Source organism: Pectinophora gossypiella, chromosome 11 (assembly GCF_024362695.1).
Source record: "Pectinophora gossypiella chromosome 11, ilPecGoss1.1, whole genome shotgun sequence".
Classification (NCBI taxonomy): domain Eukaryota; kingdom Metazoa; phylum Arthropoda; class Insecta; order Lepidoptera; family Gelechiidae; genus Pectinophora; species Pectinophora gossypiella.
Genome location: NC_065414.1, coordinates 14,165,967 through 14,184,853, shown reverse-complemented (window position 1 = coordinate 14,184,853; position 18,887 = coordinate 14,165,967). Strand labels below are relative to the sequence as shown.

The following is an 18,887-nucleotide window of genomic DNA, read 5'->3' as shown; positions in this document are numbered from 1 at the left end:
ATTACCCGTCCCTTTCCTTTTCGGCGGATAAGAAAATGACAGATATAACTTAAAATAAAATTAGATGGTATTTACAGGAATTAGCACCATTGTCTGTGAAAAAAAGAAACAAACAGCACTGCCTAGAACGTAGTTTCCCGTTTTGAGACGTGGTGGTAGCCAGCTGGATACCAAAGCTGGTGTTAGTTTTTTTATGTTTTGCGACGTTATTTTAACTTTTTATAAAAAGAAATCTGGGAAATAGTTATTCATTATGAACCATGGCTTGCGTAGCCATTGTTTGTGAGAGTAGAATGGGTGTTATAATGGAGAGCGATCAAATAATGTCTCACCGTGGGTAAGTTAACGACCACATAATTCATATTTGTGTGCAAGAAATATTTTGCATGGTCTGTTTTTTGTAAAGTTTATTGAGCCCTAAATACGATGCAGACGAATATTTTCAGCAAAGCCGTCATATTTGTACAAATAATTGATTTCACACATTACGTTAATCAGCTTTGACAGATCATGGTGTGCGTTACCCCAACAAGAAAGTATCTCCTAGAGTTATATGAGTAGAACGTATAGTTGGTGCCTTATCTGCTGTAAATGTGCCCCCACATAAAAAATGTGTGCCCCCTGTCGTTTCGAAAAAAAATCGAAAAAACGATTCTTGCTGGGGTAACGTTTTTCTAGCAGGAAAATTCTAAACGAATGATCGGAGAGAGAAAAACTGTGCATGGCCAGATAGCTTATATGTGTGCCAAAATGTGCCCCCAAAAATAAAATCTGTGCCCCTTCAGATTTTCGAGATATTGCATTTCCTGCTGGAGTAACGTTTTGATGAATAGTATATCTCTAAAACCATTGCATGTGCCCCTGTAGAATAAACATACGCGAGTAGCTCTTAATGTGTGCCCCTTTGTGCCCCAATTAGATTTTAGAAAATATTTATAGTTTTCAAGTTATCGCGGTTTTATGAAAACCCGAAAAAACATCGCAGCGCCTAAATGAGACAAGGCATAACTTCGCTGAAAACTGTATTCGGTCTTTCTTGACGCTAATAATAACCATACAAAGTTTCAAAAATGTTCATGCATGCGTTTTTGAATAATCTTGCTAAAAGTAAAAACGATGGTGTCATAACTTTGACGGCAAAATACAAGGAACTGGCACAATCCCAGATGTGTAGGTGTAAACCAAAATCTTGTGCCTTTAGTCAAAAATATATGGTAAAAATATTGAGCTTCAAATGTTACGCATTAAGTAAATATAAACACTGAAGTAGAAAAGTAATAACTAATAAAATAAAGTTGTTATTGGATTATATTTTAATAGCTGTTTCTATGACCTTACACATGATTAAGTACATTTATAAGAGCCATTTTCAAATAAAATGTACATGTGACTAACATGCTCAAAATCGTGACCAAACTGTTTTGTGACATACCTGTATTTTTATACTAATGTAAGTCACATTTATTGTAAAGCAGAGTTAAAACTATGTCCTACTGCTCAAATTGAGCAGGGTCCGGCAGGGAGCTAAAATGCAGGTTGATGATTTAAATAATAATGACTACACAACGTGCAAATAATTTATAATATTTATAGGTAGGAAATTTGATCTGTGATTTGATGCAATAATTACTTTAAGAATTAAAATTAAGGGAATAAAAATAATAATTTCCACATCAACAAGCTGTTTCATTTATATAGTCACAAGGTGCATTTAATATATTTTTTAATTAGCCCTCAAAACTTTTGAACGCGACTGTAAGGACAACAGCTTAGGTATAATACGTCCAATAAAGAAGGTCCTCGTTAAGTATGAATCCGTCGCTTTTTAGTAGTCATTCAGATTTGGTCGGATAACCAGCCGTTGTTTACATATTTTGGTTTTTTGTTTATATTTACTTAATGCGTAACATTTGAAGCTCAATATTTTCACCATATATTTTTGACTAAAGGCACAAGATTTTGGTTTACACCTACACATCTGGGCGTTGTGCCAGTTCCTTGTATTTTGCCGTCAAAGTTATGACACCATCGTTTTTACTTTTAGCAAGATTATTCAAAAACGCATGCATGAACATTTTTGAAACTTTGTATGGTTATTATTAGCGTCAAGAAAGACCGAATACAGTTTTCAGCGAAGTTATGCCTTGTCTCATTTAGGCGCTGCGATGTTTTTTCGGGTTTTCATAAAACCGCGATAACTTGAAAACTATAAATATTTTCTAAAATCTAATTGGGGCACAAAGGGGCACACATTAAGAGCTACTCGCGTATGTTTATTCTACAGGGGCACATGCAATGGTTTTAGAGATATACTATTCATCAAAACGTTACTCCAGCAGGAAATGCAATATCTCGAAAATCTGAAGGGGCACAGATTTTATTTTTGGGGGCACATTTTGGCACACATATAAGCTATCTGGCCATGCACAGTTTTTCTCTCTCCGATCATTCGTTTAGAATTTTCCTGCTAGAAAAACGTTACCCCAGCAAGAATCGTTTTTTCGATTTTTTTTCGAAACGATAGGGGGCACACATTTTTTATGTGGGGGCACATTTACAGCAGATAAGGCACCAACTATACGTTCTACTCATATAACTCTAGGAGATACTTTCTTGTTGGGGTAACGCACACCAGATCATGTACTAAAATTATTATAAGTAGAGTTGTCCTTTGATGTCGATAACATAATATTATGTTTTAATGTAACATCTACATATTCTACATGTTGTGTTATTCTATTCACGTTTAATTTATTTTTCAACCTGTTTCCGATTTGGTTGAAGATTACATAAAGATATTGTATTTTCCAGATTTCCTAAATATCCTAATGTACGAAACCAGAAATTAAGAAACAATTGGATTCAGACCATGAAACTGAGATGATTCTCTCTTTTGAAGGACGCCTTCTCCTTATTTTCACCTGTGCTCATTACATTTCGATGTATCTTGCTTGCAGAATGCCAAACAAAATTATTACTTAGTGATGCAGTACCAACAATATTCACTCACATACCTCACACAACCTCGTAAGGCCGAGATTTCCAGACACAATAGTTAAACAATGAGGTTTGGATTTTAAAAGGACATTCGGTCTTACGACTTTAAGGTGAGATTAAGTTCTAGCGTGGGGTAGCACAGATGTAATTAAAAATCGGGTTTAGTTCGCCACACTAGTTTTATTTTATTTTGTGAAAACTGCAACGGTTTTTGCAATAGAATAGAGTACTATAACTTAAAAACTACGGGGCGCAGCGCGTACGCGGTTGGTTCGCTCGGGCGACGCGGAAAACGTTCTATCGCGTGTGAAGCTCGGCGGCAAACTGACTGACTGAGTGAGTGCGAGTGAGCGATAGTAAACGAGCGGGGGGAACGATTGCGCGGCCAAACCGAGCCGTTCTATAGGTTCTGTTATTATTATTTTTACGTCCCGTTACAAAGTTTAGTTATAAGTTTATAGATGAATTTCGTTTTTGTATCTACTATTTACTTACTCTTCCATGCTAATGGAAAAATCCAAGCTAATGGAAAAAATAATTCTATACAATACAAATATTCTTTATTGCATAAAATAATTAGCATGAATAACTATTTTTGTAAGTACCTACCTGTGATTTATTCTTCCTTCTATGTGCAATGTGTGTGTATTTGTGTGCTCCAAGTTAATATGTGCCATTCTTGCAGGTAAAGCTAAGGAAACCAGAGCTCACACTATACACTTCTAAACAAAGTGAACAAGAGGAAATATATTTTTTTATCACCAAAATTCGGAATTGTTAATTCATGGTTCATGGTCATAGTATTCTCATTCTATTGAATAAAAATCTTATAAAAAAAGTATCTGCTTTTATTCTTTAATTTCATTGAGATAATTCCCGAAATATACTAGAAGGTCGTCTGCTTCTTGTATCGAGAAATCAGTGAAAAACATAGAAAACGTGTATTTATTTGTTATAAAATATTTTTGAATCAAGCAAGATTTAGAGCGAAAACAAAAAGCGTTCTTCCCGGGGTAGGTATGTGATTTATAGCAACCAAAGGGTGGCCGCAATGTCGTATTAAAATGATACTATAGTATATTTGGACTAGATGGACCGTCCTGACTTCCTCGGCCATAACACCTTACCGAAATGACGTAGATTCAGAAATGTTAAATTGACCTTCAACAAGTTTGTCCATGATAATTACGTTCTGAATCTGTCACCGCACCGTACGGTTCTTCATAGGTATCTTTCTATCTGGAAATGAAACTAATTTTGCTTGTGGTTCTATCCACCCAGATATGGATACTAGGGCGTTATTTCTGTATTTAATCACTTCATTTGTAAAGTATAAATTTTTTGATCTTGGACTAACATGAAATATTTAGCCGATATTAATGTCGATAAAGACATGGAACGCCTCTAGTGGTCTTGCAAAAATATATATTATACAATAAATATAGGTACTATAACAAACCGGCTACGCGAGTACCTCAGAACAATAACTAAAGCATAGAAGGAAGGCTAAAATAAGAATTCAGAAACTATAAACCGGCTCTCTTCTAGCTTACGACACAAACTATGGCCCGTATTTATAAACCGATCTCAATACCGCTCTCAAGAGCGATATCAACTGAGTCACTCTCAAGATGTAAACAGCGTCTTAAGTGCGACGTTAATTAATAGACGAATATTGAGCGCGTATCACATGATATCGATCTCAAGTTCAGGATCTCAAGTAAACGTCCTAATTGAGTGAACTATAGACCGAACGAATCAACGTTTCGTTCCTGCTTTAAAAAAATATTTCGGTTTAGGGCTTCAAACATATTAAAAATTGTTCAATTCTTTACTAAAATGTTAAAATTATTATAATTCAAACGTAGGTTATTTAAATTTATTATAAAAACGGTCATTTAACGTTTTAAAAATAATTTGTTATGATTTCAAAACGCAATGTGTAGTGAAAACAAAACGCAACAAACATCATTCTCAAAAAAAAAAGACGCGTCCTTCGCAACCACTTGTTTTGTTTTTGTATAGTTTAGACTTTAGTTATCAATAATAAACGTAAAGTAATTACTGTCCATAACGATGTCAACAATTAAGAAGCATATTTTTACTCCCCTCGAGAAGAAAACTTTTTTGGATATATTGAAAAGATACTCCTCGGTGATAGAGAATAAGGATACCGATGGCGCTTCATTACGCGCAAAAAATGAAGCTTGGGATATTGTAACCAGAGAATACAACGCAAGCCCTCATGCTACCAATCAGGTAAACAAAGTTATTTAACCTTTGGTGCGCGATTTCCTCTCGCTTTTTGCTAGTTTTTTATAATTGCATCCTTGATTTTAGGTTACAAATAAACAACTTAGGAGATTGTGGATGAACCTCAAGCAGCGGCAAAGGGAAGCACTGACAAAAGAACGTCAACATCGGCTAGCTACTGGAGGAGGGCCTGCAACCAGTGATGCAGTTGTAGACCCAGATGTGTCTGAGGTGGCCCCTGCTCTAATAGTTGGTATCGATGATGCTGTTGACTCTGATACAATTCCAGGTAAGTAATTTTCTTCTAATATAGCATCACGCCTATATCGCCGAAGGGGTAGGCAGAAGTATATAGTAAATACAAAATCACTACTTGCCAGCTATGTTTAAGTCTGAGGGGTGAGCCTATGGCCAATGGTCTAGAGCCAGAGCTGGGATTCAAACCTGGCAGTATGTTGTAAGCCACACATTCTCCAAAAACAGCTATCATCAATTCTATCATTTTTAAATATGTAAATTAGATCTTTTTTATATTTCTCTGTTTAAATTACTTTGTTCCAGTAACCGCTGACCTTGCCGTCCAAGAAGTAAATATGGACTTGCAGCCCGTCTCTTGTCTTCCCCCAACTTCTTCCCAAATACCATCCACCAGTGCATTTTCTTCATCACCATTCCCATGCGCTGTTGTTACACAAGCACCACTTGCCCTTGCCCCAACCCGGACAACATTGACACCACCTCCACCTGGAGTAGGTCCACTACTGTCTCTCACTACAACCACTCCACCACCAGCTCTCCCTACAACCACTCCACCACCACCTCTCCCTACATCCACTCCACCACCACCACCTCTTACTGCTTCCACTCCACCACCACCTCTTCCTACATCCACTCCACCACCACGTCTTCCTACCCCACCTCCACGTTTTCCTACTCCACCTCTTATTAACCCATCAAATACAGCTACCCAAACTTTTCAAAGGCATAAAAGTTCTATTCTGGATAAGGAATATAAAGACAGACAGAGACGGGCTAATGAGATTCATGAGTTGGAGGTTTTATTGTTAAGAGAAAGAATAAGAGAAGCAAAGGCGAGAGCAGACCTCGCAGAACTTCAACTGCAGCAGCAGTGTTCGTCAGGTACATCAGTATTATCTACTTGCTCATCATACTATTTTAAAAACTAGTATAGCTTTGTTAAGTCCTGGGATAATTAATAACACTTTTCATCTAATTTGTTTCAGATACTGCAACTGATGCCTGAAGAGGGGATGTGGCATAATATAATAAATGGAATATTGTTAATTTATTAAATAAAAGCATATAAGTCAATATATAAAATATGTTTTATTAAATAATTTCAAATACTATTCAATCACAAAGCACTGCTCATAAAGATTATTGGTAATAATTTTCAACAATTGAATGGTGCTAATTCCTGTAAATACCATCTAATTTTATTTTAGGTTATATCTGTCATTTTCTTATCCGCCGAAAAGGAAAGGGACGGGTAATCGACAAGCATAAAATTTATGGAACACACGTCAATTTTAAGCACAAATCTAAAACAACCGTCTAAAAATTCGCCCGGGTTATTCATTTATTTACTCATTCTTCCTAAAATTAAGAGCTGTCAATCATCCGTCCCTTTCCTTTTCGGCGGATAAGAAAATGACAGGTGTAACTTAAAGTAAAATTAAGAGATGTCTGCAGGAATCGGGGCCATTTTCTAATTTTAAAAATCCAGTGCTAGTGCTTGGTATTAAACTATCTGTTTCTTCTTGTTCATCATTCTGATTCTCATCAAAAACCATGACATCATTTAAAATTAATGACAAGTTGTGTAATACCGCACATGATACAATTATATGAGAAACAGTTGACAGTTTGTTACCTAGGCCTCTAGATAAACAGGGAAATCTCCGCTTCCAAATGCCGAATGTTCTTTCCACAACATTTCTGGTTTTTATTTGAGCTCTATTGTACCGTACTGAGGGAGCATCTTCGGGGGCAGGTCTTATAGGTGTGAGAACAAAAGGTAGTGTAGGATACCCATTGTCTCCGACAAGTCTTCCATTTAAAATACCCTGCGTGTATTTTATGTAAACTGATGACATTTGAAATATCCTAGAATCGTGCATGCTGCCTGCCCATCTGGCTACTATGTCTAATATTTCCCTGCGGGGCCCTGCAACAACCTGGACATTAATAGAAAAATCTGATTTCCTATTTCTAAAGACTTCATGGTGCTGGCACCCTGGTGTTGATACAATTTTAACATGGGTACAGTCAATAGCTCCATCGATCCCGGGAAGTCCAGGCCACTGTCCATGTCTACCCATCTCTTTAAACAATTCTCTGTTTCTGTTAGCCTCTGCTCCTCGGGGAAACTTTATGTAGTGTGTATGCAATTGAGCTAGCAACTTTGAAACCTTCGTAATAATATTTGAGGCGGTAGGCTGTGATATGTGCAGTAGTCTCCACAGACTATCTGAAAAGGCAAGGTTTGTGTAAGTCATTTATGTAAAATTAAATTACTACCTATTACTAACTTATTCCTGTCCTGGACACAGGCTTTCTTTCATTTACTCGTTCAGAAGGATATGGTGCATTGCTCTACTGTATTCAGACCTCAAGATGTTCAGATACATAGTAATTTCGGTGTTCATTGTGCTGTCACTTACACTTTTTAAAGACAAAAGTAGAATAGGATTCTGCTTGTCATCGTGCTCTAGAAATCACGTTGCAGCCGAGTTGTTTTGAATCTTTGGTTTATTCCTCTGATTGTTACAAAATTATTCAGTTATAGTATTTATATAGGTGGTGGTATATATTTGTGTTTACGTGGTAAGTGTTGTGTGTATGTAATTTCGTATTTGTCCTTAAAATGGGGGACGATCCTCCTCCGGGAGGAGGTGGTATTCCACCTGACTTAGAGATGACTCCTCAGACTTTTTTACAAAGTCAAGGGGAGCTTTCTGGTTCTCAGAGATCCATGAAACGCCATGCGGAATCGGAAATCGGTAATCCTACGCCCAAGAAAAATATATCTCCGTCTGCCTCTGTTCAGGACGTTTATACTGTTCCGGAATTTGCTGGCGAGAAACTTAAATACACTGATGCTGACCAGGGGCCCTTCTCTGTGCATGTCACCAGGATGGAAAGTGATCCTTCAGCGGGACTTACTATTAGGGTTCTTAAATTTGCCCAACTTATACATAGAAATAACATACCAGGTATAGTCAATGGAGGAGTAAACTCTGTGGGACGCAACCGCGTCTCAGTTGAATTTGCTTCTTCCTCAGCTGCCAACAACTTTGTAACCAACCCTTTGCTTGCTGAGAACAAGTTATGTGCCACCATCCCACAATTCCAAGTTTCCAGAATGGGAGTTGTCAGGAACATACCAATAGACTGGACTCTGGAGGAGCTTGTTTCAGGTCTTCAGTACCCCTCCAATTGTGGCCAAGTTATTAAAGCTAGGCGTCTAAACTCCAAGAAAATTATTGATGGATCCGCTACGTGGATTCCTTCTAACACGGTCGTCCTGACGTTTTTAGGACAGTCATTGCCCCAAAAAGTTTATTGCTACCATACTTCCCTTCCCGTTGATGTTTACCATCTGCCCACAATCCAATGCAGAGGTTGCTGCCGATTTGGCCATATCAAAGCTCAATGCCGATCAAAAGCCCGCTGCTTCAAATGCTCACAGCCCCATCTTGGTGAGAGCTGTAATATCCCAGATGAACATGTGACCTGTTTACTCTGCTCTGGTAATCACAAAGCCACAGACCCAAGGTGCCCTGAACACTCCAGGCAAAAGGCGATCAAGATGGTCATGTCTGAGGAAAACATTTCATACTTAGAAGCCTCCGCCCGGTTTTCCACTGTGAGGAGACCATTTGCCGAAGTTGCCTCTCAGCAACCTCCTAAACTTTCACAACCAGCTTTCTTCCCTCCCTCTCCGTCTTCTCCGTCCTCGAGTCAAAATCCCACCACCTCGTATCGTAAAACCGTATACCGGGAACGCCGACCTCCACCAGAATTAGGTAGGTCTTATGATGTTCAGGCTCACTCTGACATAACCCGTTCTCCCATATCCTCACAACCTAATGGTTGTGCCTTCCCTCCTCCTCCCGAGTCTACTCCTCTCCTTACTCCCAATGACAACCTCATAGAGCTGTTGGTTTGTTCCTTAATTAATATTATTTCTAAGTTCTCGGACTCTTTACCGAACAATGTCGTATCTCTATTGAAGCAATTCATGTCAATGTTAATAAATAAAAATGGCGGGTCACTGTCTCCTTCAATGGAATTGTAAAAGTATTCGATCCAAAAAACCTGAATTAATATTATTAATTAACAAATTCAAGCCGGTTGTCTGTGCCATCTCTGAGACATGGTTGAGGCCGGGCTCCATTTTTAGGATGCCTGGCTACTCCTGTATCCGGGATGACAGAGATGATGGTTATGCTGGTTCGGCCCTTCTTGTTAATAAAAATATTACCTTCTCTCAAATCCCCATCCCACCGCATGATCGTGACCTACAGGTAGTAGCAATTAAGGCTTTAAACTGTACTATTGTTTCAGTTTACTTCCCACACCCCAACTCCTCTCTTATTTCGGAACTGAATAATATCCTCTTTTCTCTCCCTGGACCATTTATAATTCTTGGCGATTTCAATGTCCACCACACTTTTTGGGGCTCTTATAAGTGTGACTCCCTGGCTCCTCATTTATTTGATCTCCTGGACAATATCAACCTGTGCGTGCTGAATGATGGCTCCCCGACGCGTAGGGTTTCACCTCTAGGTGGCTCTAGCGTGGTGGATTTGTCTTTGGTATCGCCTAGCATGGTTCTGTCCCTTTCCTGGAAGGTGTTACCTAATTGCTACGGTAGCGATCATTTCCCGATTATTATTTCCTTTCTTACCCCTTGCCCTCCGGCTAAGAACCCTCCTCCTCTCTTGAAATACCGTCTGAACAGGGCCGATTGGCAAAAGTATGCGGAGCTGGTTAATGGTAAGATCCCGTTTCTTTCCCCGATCTCTTCATCTAACTATCTTACTTGCTACGAGGAATTTACGTCGTGTATCACTTCATCCGCCGATAGCTCTATCCCTTTGAAAAACTCAGCACGAGGCAAAATATCATCGCCTCCTTGGTGGGACGCGGAATGTACGGAAAGCGTGCGTCAACGGGATGAGGCTGAGAATAGCTTTGCTGGTGATCTATCTTCCATGCAAAAATATCTGTCTTTCCAGAAGGCGTCTGCTCGCTCCAAGAGATTCCTCTCCAAGAAAAAGGTTAATGGATGGCGTGACTTTTGCGAGTCTCTTGCTCCCCGGTCTCCTGCTTCTTTGGTGTGGAAACGTATTAAATCATTCAGAAGGTATCTGTTAGACGACAGTAACTCTACAACCAATGACACGTCCACTTGGCTGCCGGACTTCTTTGACAAGCTAGCTCCCCCATCTGTTCCTTTCCAGGATTGCTTCCCTTCCTCTTCCTCCTCCTTGTCTTCTTATAATAGTTTTAACGAGCCTTTCTCATATCCTGAACTTTCCTGTGCCCTAGATAACCTTAGAGATACATCTCCTGGCATGGATGGGATCCCTTATTCTCTTATTTCTAAATCTCCAATGTCGGCGAAAATGTACTTTCTTTGTATTATTAATGAAGTTTTTATAACAGGGACTGTTCCCGACTCCTGGAAGACTCAAATCATTGTCCCAATTTTAAAACCTGGCAAAGATCCTAGTAAGTCTTCTTCGTACAGACCTATTGCCCTCTCATCCGCTCTGGCTAAGATTCTGGAGCATCTCTTAAAGAACCGCTTGGAGTGGTTTTTGGAGAACAAGGGATTATTATCTAAGTTTCAGTTTGGGTTTCGTAGAGGTATGGGCACTTTGGATAGTCTTAGCATCTTGACTACTGACATTAGGAGCGCTTTCAGCTGTGACGAACATGTCATTGGTGTCTTTCTTGACATCTCCTCTGCTTATGACAATGTCCTCCTCCCAATACTCAGGCAAAAAATGCAACAGCTGAATATCCCGGAGAGGATGGTACACATCATATGCAACCTTTACATGGCTCGTAGTATCACGGTGAGAGTGCAAGGCTCTCTTTCTCCTCTCAGAACCTTGTGGAAAGGTCTCCCTCAGGGTTCCGTTCTTAGTCCGCTACTGTTCAATGTTTACACCTATGACCTTGATAGAACTGTCCTATGCTTTAGTAGTATCCTGCAATACGCAGATGACATTGCCCTTTACGCCCGCTCCTCCTCGTTTGCGGATGCATGTTCTCGCCTTAATTCGGCACTGTACTATTTAAGCACCTGGCTAAGCGATCACGGCCTCTCACTCTCTGTCCCTAAGTGCAGCGCTGTGGTATTCTCCCGCAAGCGTGTGATCCCAGCTATAGAGCTAGTTATTGATGAACAGCCAGTGTCCGTCTATAATAAAGTGAAATTTTTAGGAGTAATCCTTGACAGCAAAATGTGTGGATTACCTCATCTTGAACACATAGCTAATAAGTGCGAAAAAAATATCAACGTGCTTAGGTCTTTATCAGGGGTCCGTTGGGGCTCCCATCCGTATAGCCAAAAGCTTTTGTACAACGCCATTATACGCAGTCATTTTGATTACGCCAGTTTCATCCTCGAGCCCTGCAACAAAACTGCTCTTTATAAACTTGACAGGATTCAGGCTAAATGTTTACGTATTATTGCAGGTGCGATGAAGTCGTCCCCTACAAATGCGCTCCAAGTGGAATGTGTGGAACCTCCACTCCAATTACGTAGACAGTATCTCTCGGATAGGTATTATTTCAACACCTTACAAACATCATCTCATCCCCTTCATAAGAAACTAAATTCTCTTTGTTTGGTAGCTAGTTCTAATTATTGGAGACATAAAGACTTGCCGCCTCTCGTCAAGTCTTTTAATAAAATCAACCCTTCTACAATACATCAGACCCCTAAGGCCACTATTTTTGAATTTCCTTATGAAAGTTTAATCTTTTGTCCTAAGGTAATACTTAATCTAGGGATAGTCAAGAACTCGCAGGGTGCTGATAAGGAGCTTAATAGCTTAGTGGAAAAAAACTGGAAGGATTGGCTTCAACTCTATACCGATGCCTCTAAATTATCTGATACAAGTCACGTAGGAGCTGCTGTTTGGATCCCTAAATTTAATATCATCCTAAATTATAAATGCCCGGCTAGCTGCTCCATTTTCACAGGTGAGTCCATTGCCCTTCTAGAAGCTGTCTCCTATGTAGAATCTCACAAATTGAATAGATCAATCATTTTCTCGGATTCCCTTAGCTGTTTGCAAGACCTTGTAAAATTGCCTTTTCACTCTAGAGAAAATTTTTATCTCACCCTTAAAACTAAGGAAGTTCTTTATAGATGCCAAAAGAGTGGTCTAGAAATTGTCCTGGCTTGGATTCCCAGTCACAGCGGTATTCGTGGCAACGAGAACGCCGACCTATGTGCTAAAGAAGCTGCCCGCTTGGGTACTGAGATCTACAACAAGACTTTCTCCAGAGATATCCGGGCTCTCGCTAAATCACATCTATTCAAATCTTGGGATGAGCTTTGGCAAACATCTAAGCAAGCAAAAGGTAAACTTTACGGACTTATCCAGCCTTCTATACCTATTAGACCTTGGTTTTTTAAATTTAGAAACTTTGATAAGTGGGTTACCTCTGTGATTATCCGTCTCCGTCTGGGTCACGTGTGCTCCCCTGTTTTTCTGGCTAAGCTACGGATCCGAGATCACTCCGTTTGCGAATGTGGTGATGAGGATGGCACTGTTAATCATCTATTTTTCTCCTGCCCTAATTTAGTTGTCCCTATGTATGATGTTCTCCCACCTTGTATTCCCCGACCTGTAAATGTCAACTTTCTCTTAACTTTAGTTTCTACCCCCTTCATTAATGTCCTTTGTACGTTTATTAAACGGAATAATCTTAAATTGTAAATATTGTATGCTAATGTATGTGCTAGTCCATGTGTAATATAAGTATAAGTATGTATATATAATTGGTCCAAAACTAAAAAAAAAAAAAAAAAAAACTTGCGAACGAAAAATGGTGGCGGGCCTATACTACGTGTGTTTCTAACCTATATGTCTGTGAAGTTAATTAACAATCGTGTTGTCTTTATTTTTAGGGAACTTCTGGACTACATCATTGGACTTCCCACCGAACAGTCTTCAATATAATTTAAATGTACCTACCGACTATTTTTTTTTAATTGTTTTTTAATTTTTTTTTATTTTTTTTCTTCGGTACCTTGACGTTGGCAGAATCATCGTTTCTAAACGATGCAGCCATAAACTTTAAAAAGTGAAGTGAAAGTAGAATAATTAGTATTGAATAAATTCTAGCTTACCTGAAATGACGCTGTAGCATAAAATCTCAGAGTTAATAAAACTGCTATTTCCGGAGCAATCGGTAGACCTCTGTTGTCCTGTTTTTCTAAGGCCCGTATTTATAAACCGCTCTTATCTCTGAGATCTATCTTGAGTGAGCTCTTAAGATGACGTCCTTATTAATAAACGGAACTTAAGTGCGCGTTTAGGGTTACGATATCAACTGAGTGACGCCGTATTAATAAACGAAACTCGGCTCTCAAGAGTGCTCTCAAGATGTTACTTAAGATCGTGTTTGCTGAGTGCCGTCAAACCGTGACTTGAGTGCGGGTTTTGTGATCTCGCGATAATGGAATTAGAAAATATTTTACAAGAAATCAATTATTACGACGATTTAGATCATTACGACGATTTGTTATGGCAAGATGCGTATCGTTTGCCAAAAGTTTATATCAGGGACGCCGAAAATCCCTTTGAAATGCGAGCGGATCGGTTCCAGAAAAGATACAGATTCTGCCAAGAATCTGTATTGTTTATAACATCGTTACTGAGAAGTGACTTAGAAAAACAGGACAACAGAGGTCTACCGATTGCTCCGGAAATAGCAGTTTTATTAACTCTGAGATTTTATGCTACAGCGTCATTTCAGGTAAGCTAGAATTTATTCAATACTAATTATTCTACTTTTGTCTTTAAAAAGTGTAAGTGACAGCACAATGAACACCGAAATTACTATGTATCTGAACATCTTGAGGTCTGAATACAGTAGAGCAATGCACCATATCCTTCTGAACGAGTAAATGAAAGAAAGCCTGTGTCCAGGACAGGAATAAGTTAGTAATAGGTAGTAATTTAATTTTACATAAATGACTTACACAAACCTTGCCTTTTCAGATAGTCTGTGGAGACTTACTGCACATATCACAGCCTACCGCCTCAAATATTATTACGAAGGTTTCAAAGTTGCTAGCTCAATTGCATACACACTACATAAAGTTTCCCCGAGGAGCAGAGGCTAACAGAAACAGAGAATTGTTTAAAGAGATGGGTAGACATGGACAGTGGCCTGGACTTCCCGGGATCGATGGAGCTATTGACTGTACCCATGTTAAAATTGTATCAACACCAGGGTGCCAGCACCATGAAGTCTTTAGAAATAGGAAATCAGATTTTTCTATTAATGTCCAGGTTGTTGCAGGGCCCCGCAGGGAAATATTAGACATAGTAGCCAGATGGGCAGGCAGCATGCACGATTCTAGGATATTTCAAATGTCATCAGTTTACATAAAATACACGCAGGGTATTTTAAATGGAAGACTTGTCGGAGACAATGGGTATCCTACACTACCTTTTGTTCTCACACCTATAAGACCTGCCCCCGAAGATGCTCCCTCAGTACGGTACAATAGAGCTCAAATAAAAACCAGAAATGTTGTGGAAAGAACATTCGGCATTTGGAAGCGGAGGTTTCCCTGTTTATCTAGAGGCCTAGGTAACAAACTGTCAACTGTTTCTCATATAATTGTATCATGTGCGGTATTACACAACTTGTCATTAATTTTAAATGATGTCATGGTTTTTGATGAGAATCAGAATGATGAACAAGAAGAAACAGATAGTTTAATACCAAGCACTAGCACTGGATTTTTAATTAGAAATTCAATTGTTGAAAATTATTACCAATAATCTTTATGAGCAGTGCTTTGTGATTGAATAGTATTTGAAATTATTTAATAAAACATATTTTATATATTGACTTATATGCTTTTATTTAATAAATTAACAATATTCCATTTATTATATTATGCCACATCCCCTCTTCAGGCATCAGTTGCAGTATCTGAAACAAATTAGATGAAAAGTGTTATTAATTATCCCAGGACTTAACAAAGCTATACTAGTTTTTAAAATAGTATGATGAGCAAGTAGATAATACTGATGTACCTGACGAACACTGCTGCTGCAGTTGAAGTTCTGCGAGGTCTGCTCTCGCCTTTGCTTCTCTTATTCTTTCTCTTAACAATAAAACCTCCAACTCATGAATCTCATTAGCCCGTCTCTGTCTGTCTTTATATTCCTTATCCAGAATAGAACTTTTATGCCTTTGAAAAGTTTGGGTAGCTGTATTTGATGGGTTAATAAGAGGTGGAGTAGGAAAACGTGGAGGTGGGGTAGGAAGACGTGGTGGTGGAGTGGATGTAGGAAGAGGTGGTGGTGGAGTGGAAGCAGTAAGAGGTGGTGGTGGTGGAGTGGATGTAGGGAGAGGTGGTGGTGGAGTGGTTGTAGGGAGAGCTGGTGGTGGAGTGGTTGTAGTGAGAGACAGTAGTGGACCTACTCCAGGTGGAGGTGGTGTCAATGTTGTCCGGGTTGGGGCAAGGGCAAGTGGTGCTTGTGTAATAACAGCGCATGGGAATGGTGATGAAGAAAATGCACTGGTGGATGGTATTTGGGAAGAAGTTGGGGGAAGACAAGAGACGGGCTGCAAGTCCATATTTACTTCTTGGACGGCAAGGTCAGCGGTTACTGGAACAAAGTAATTTAAACAGAGAAATATAAAAAAGATCTAATTTACATATTTAAAAATGATAGAATTGATGATAGCTGTTTTTGGAGAATGTGTGGCTTACAACATACTGCCAGGTTTGAATCCCAGCTCTGGCTCTAGACCATTGGCCATAGGCTCACCCCTCAGACTTAAACATAGCTGGCAAGTAGTGATTTTGTATTTACTATATACTTCTGCCTACCCCTTCGGCGATATAGGCGTGATGCTATATTAGAAGAAAATTACTTACCTGGAATTGTATCAGAGTCAACAGCATCATCGATACCAACTATTAGAGCAGGGGCTACCTCAGACACATCTGGGTCTACAACTGCATCACTGGTTGCAGGCCCTCCTCCAGTAGCTAGCCGATGTTGACGTTCTTTTGTCAGTGCTTCCCTTTGCCGCTGCTTGAGGTTCATCCACAATCTCCTAAGTTGTTTATTTGTAACCTAAAATCAAGGATGCAATTATAAAAAACTAGCAAAAAGCGAGAGGAAATCGCGCACCAAAGGTTAAATAACTTTGTTTACCTGATTGGTAGCATGAGGGCTTGCGTTGTATTCTCTGGTTACAATATCCCAAGCTTCATTTTTTGCGCGTAATGAAGCGCCATCGGTATCCTTATTCTCTATCACCGAGGAGTATCTTTTCAATATATCCAAAAAAGTTTTCTTCTCGAGGGGAGTAAAAATATGCTTCTTAATTGTTGACATCGTTATGGACAGTAATTACTTTACGTTTATTATTGATAACTAAAGTCTAAACTATACAAAAACAAAACAAGTGGTTGCGAAGGACGCGTCTTTTTTTTTGAGAATGATGTTTGTTGCGTTTTGTTTTCACTACACATTGCGTTTTGAAATCATAACAAATTATTTTTAAAACGTTAAATGACCGTTTTTATAATAAATTTAAATAACCTACGTTTGAATTATAATAATTTTAACATTTTAGTAAAGAATTGAACAATTTTTAATATGTTTGAAGCCCTAAACCGAAATATTTTTTTAAAGCAGGAACGAAACGTTGATTCGTTCGGTCTATAGTTCACTCAATTAGGACGTTTACTTGAGATCCTGAACTTGAGATCGATATCATGTGATACGCGCTCAATATTCGTCTATTAATTAACGTCGCACTTAAGACGCTGTTTACATCTTGAGAGTGACTCAGTTGATATCGCTCTTGAGAGCGGTATTGAGATCGGTTTATAAATACGGGCCTAAGTCACTTCTCAGTAACGATGTTATAAACAATACAGATTCTTGGCAGAATCTGTATCTTTTCTGGAACCGATCCGCTCGCATTTCAAAGCGATTTTCGGCGTCCCTGATATAAACTTTTGGCAAACGATACGCATCTTGCCATAACAAATCGTCGTAATGATCTAAATCGTCGTAATAATTGATTTCTTGTAAAATATTTTCTAATTCCATTATCGCGAGATCACAAAACCCGCACTCAAGTCACGGTTTGACGGCACTCAGCAAACACGTCTTGAGAGCACTCTTGAGAGCCGAGTTTCGTTTATTAATACGGCGTCACTCAGTTGATATCGTAACCCTAAACGCGCACTTAAGTTCCGTTTATTAATAAGGACGTCATCTTAAGAGCTCACTCAAGATAGATCTCAGAGATAAGAGCGGTTTATAAATACGGGCCTATGAGTGAGAAAAGGACAAATGATTCGCTCTTTGCTTCATTTTTTCCGAGGTTGTCACAACATGAAATGTCATTTGGACCTATTGGACTCATTTTAACTCGGCCAAATACATAGTAACATACATAAGAAGATTTTACTTATATTTACCGAACTATTTGACACGGTCGCGTCAACTGTGTTTACGAGTGTCTTGTGTTCAGATTGTTTTAAGTGATAATTTAACAATATTTTTCCAAATAAATGGAAAGAAACTTTTATTTATATCAAATAATTGAGTGTCTCGACTGTGTGACATTATGTCTTGTGTGGTATGGGGCTGCAGCTCACATTCAGGAAGAAAAGAAAATAGCCAACAACTTCTGTCGTTTCATCGGTAAGTTTTTTGTAATTTTCTAGTGAAATGTGAACTGCTGAACAATTTTAGGAAAGTAATATGTTTTGCTGAATAGATTTGTAGCATAAAATATTTGAGATATCCATTATATTATACGTTTCATCGATGAATACGGAATTGATTTGAGGTTATGTTGATTGTCCATAGTGATGTACTAAAATTATCGATACTTTTAATTTTTAGATTTCCTGTAGACGATAACAAAGAGAAAGAATGGATAATTCGCATTAATAGACGAAATTGGATTCCAAATAAGTACAGCCGTATTTGCTCGAAACATTTTACTGCGGATTCATTTATGTGTGTTCCTAATTCAAAGTGGAGGCGTCTTCGAGACGATGCTATTCCTACATTGAACATTATAGATCAGACAGATGAAATGGTGTTTAAATTTAAATTTCAGCCTAGCCTGCATCATCTCACTGCTGGATAGATAGATAAGATATTTGTATCATGTTATCACAACACGTTTATACTATATATCATTCAACTACATATTATTATGTACTTAATAAACTTAGTATATACTAAGTCTGTAGTTGTTTTATGTCTAAACAATTATGAGTTGTACACGTTTTATATAAGTAAATTATTATTATCTTTGATTTCAGATATTAAATCCAAAAGTGTCGACTGGATTTACATGAAAAG

The 18,887-nt window shown here is 38.6% G+C and overlaps 3 protein-coding genes and 1 long non-coding RNA gene across 8 annotated transcripts; 3 read left to right on the top strand and 1 right to left on the bottom strand.

Annotated features, from left to right (window-relative positions):
• Positions 1 to 128: 128 nt before the first annotated feature.
• On the top strand, positions 129 to 3,794 carry LOC126370639 (uncharacterized). Its single transcript, XR_007566901.1, has 3 exons — positions 129 to 337; positions 2,958 to 3,107; positions 3,683 to 3,794. It is a non-coding gene; the product is annotated as an uncharacterized LOC126370639 (long non-coding RNA).
• Positions 3,795 to 4,653: 859 nt separating this feature from the next.
• On the top strand, positions 4,654 to 6,907 carry LOC126370590 (uncharacterized). 2 transcript variants are annotated; one of them, XM_050015541.1, is made up of 4 exons: positions 4,655 to 5,256; positions 5,338 to 5,539; positions 5,812 to 6,390; positions 6,495 to 6,907. In XM_050015541.1, the coding sequence occupies exons 1-4, from the start codon at positions 5,074 to 5,076 to the stop codon at positions 6,512 to 6,514; spliced, it is 984 nt and encodes a 327-aa protein (XP_049871498.1). In that variant the 5' UTR covers positions 4,655 to 5,073; the 3' UTR covers positions 6,515 to 6,907. The 2 variants fall into 2 exon arrangements, with proteins under 2 accessions (XP_049871497.1, XP_049871498.1); XM_050015540.1 differs by having other exon boundaries at positions 4,654 to 5,256; positions 5,812 to 6,907.
• A 1,045-nt stretch (positions 6,908 to 7,952) lies between these two features.
• On the top strand, positions 7,953 to 13,592 carry LOC126370627 (uncharacterized). 3 transcript variants are annotated; one of them, XM_050015593.1, is made up of 5 exons: positions 7,953 to 8,097; positions 10,518 to 10,642; positions 11,986 to 12,073; positions 12,665 to 12,879; positions 13,430 to 13,592. In XM_050015593.1, the coding sequence occupies exons 2-5, from the start codon at positions 10,561 to 10,563 to the stop codon at positions 13,522 to 13,524; spliced, it is 480 nt and encodes a 159-aa protein (XP_049871550.1). In that variant the 5' UTR covers positions 7,953 to 8,097; positions 10,518 to 10,560; the 3' UTR covers positions 13,525 to 13,592. The 3 variants fall into 3 exon arrangements, with proteins under 3 accessions (XP_049871550.1, XP_049871549.1, XP_049871552.1); XM_050015592.1 differs by having other exon boundaries at positions 10,515 to 10,642; positions 13,430 to 13,590; XM_050015595.1 differs by having other exon boundaries at positions 10,515 to 10,642; positions 12,710 to 12,879; positions 13,430 to 13,589.
• Positions 13,593 to 15,345: 1,753 nt separating this feature from the next.
• On the bottom strand, positions 15,346 to 17,405 carry LOC126370591 (uncharacterized). 2 transcript variants are annotated; one of them, XM_050015543.1, is made up of 4 exons: positions 16,710 to 17,405; positions 16,427 to 16,628; positions 15,576 to 16,154; positions 15,346 to 15,471 (listed from the first exon to the last, which is right to left on the bottom strand). In XM_050015543.1, the coding sequence occupies exons 1-4, from the start codon at positions 16,890 to 16,892 to the stop codon at positions 15,452 to 15,454; spliced, it is 984 nt and encodes a 327-aa protein (XP_049871500.1). In that variant the 5' UTR covers positions 16,893 to 17,405; the 3' UTR covers positions 15,346 to 15,451. The 2 variants fall into 2 exon arrangements, with proteins under 2 accessions (XP_049871500.1, XP_049871499.1); XM_050015542.1 differs by having other exon boundaries at positions 15,445 to 16,154.
• Between the last annotated feature and the right edge of the window lie 1,482 nt (positions 17,406 to 18,887).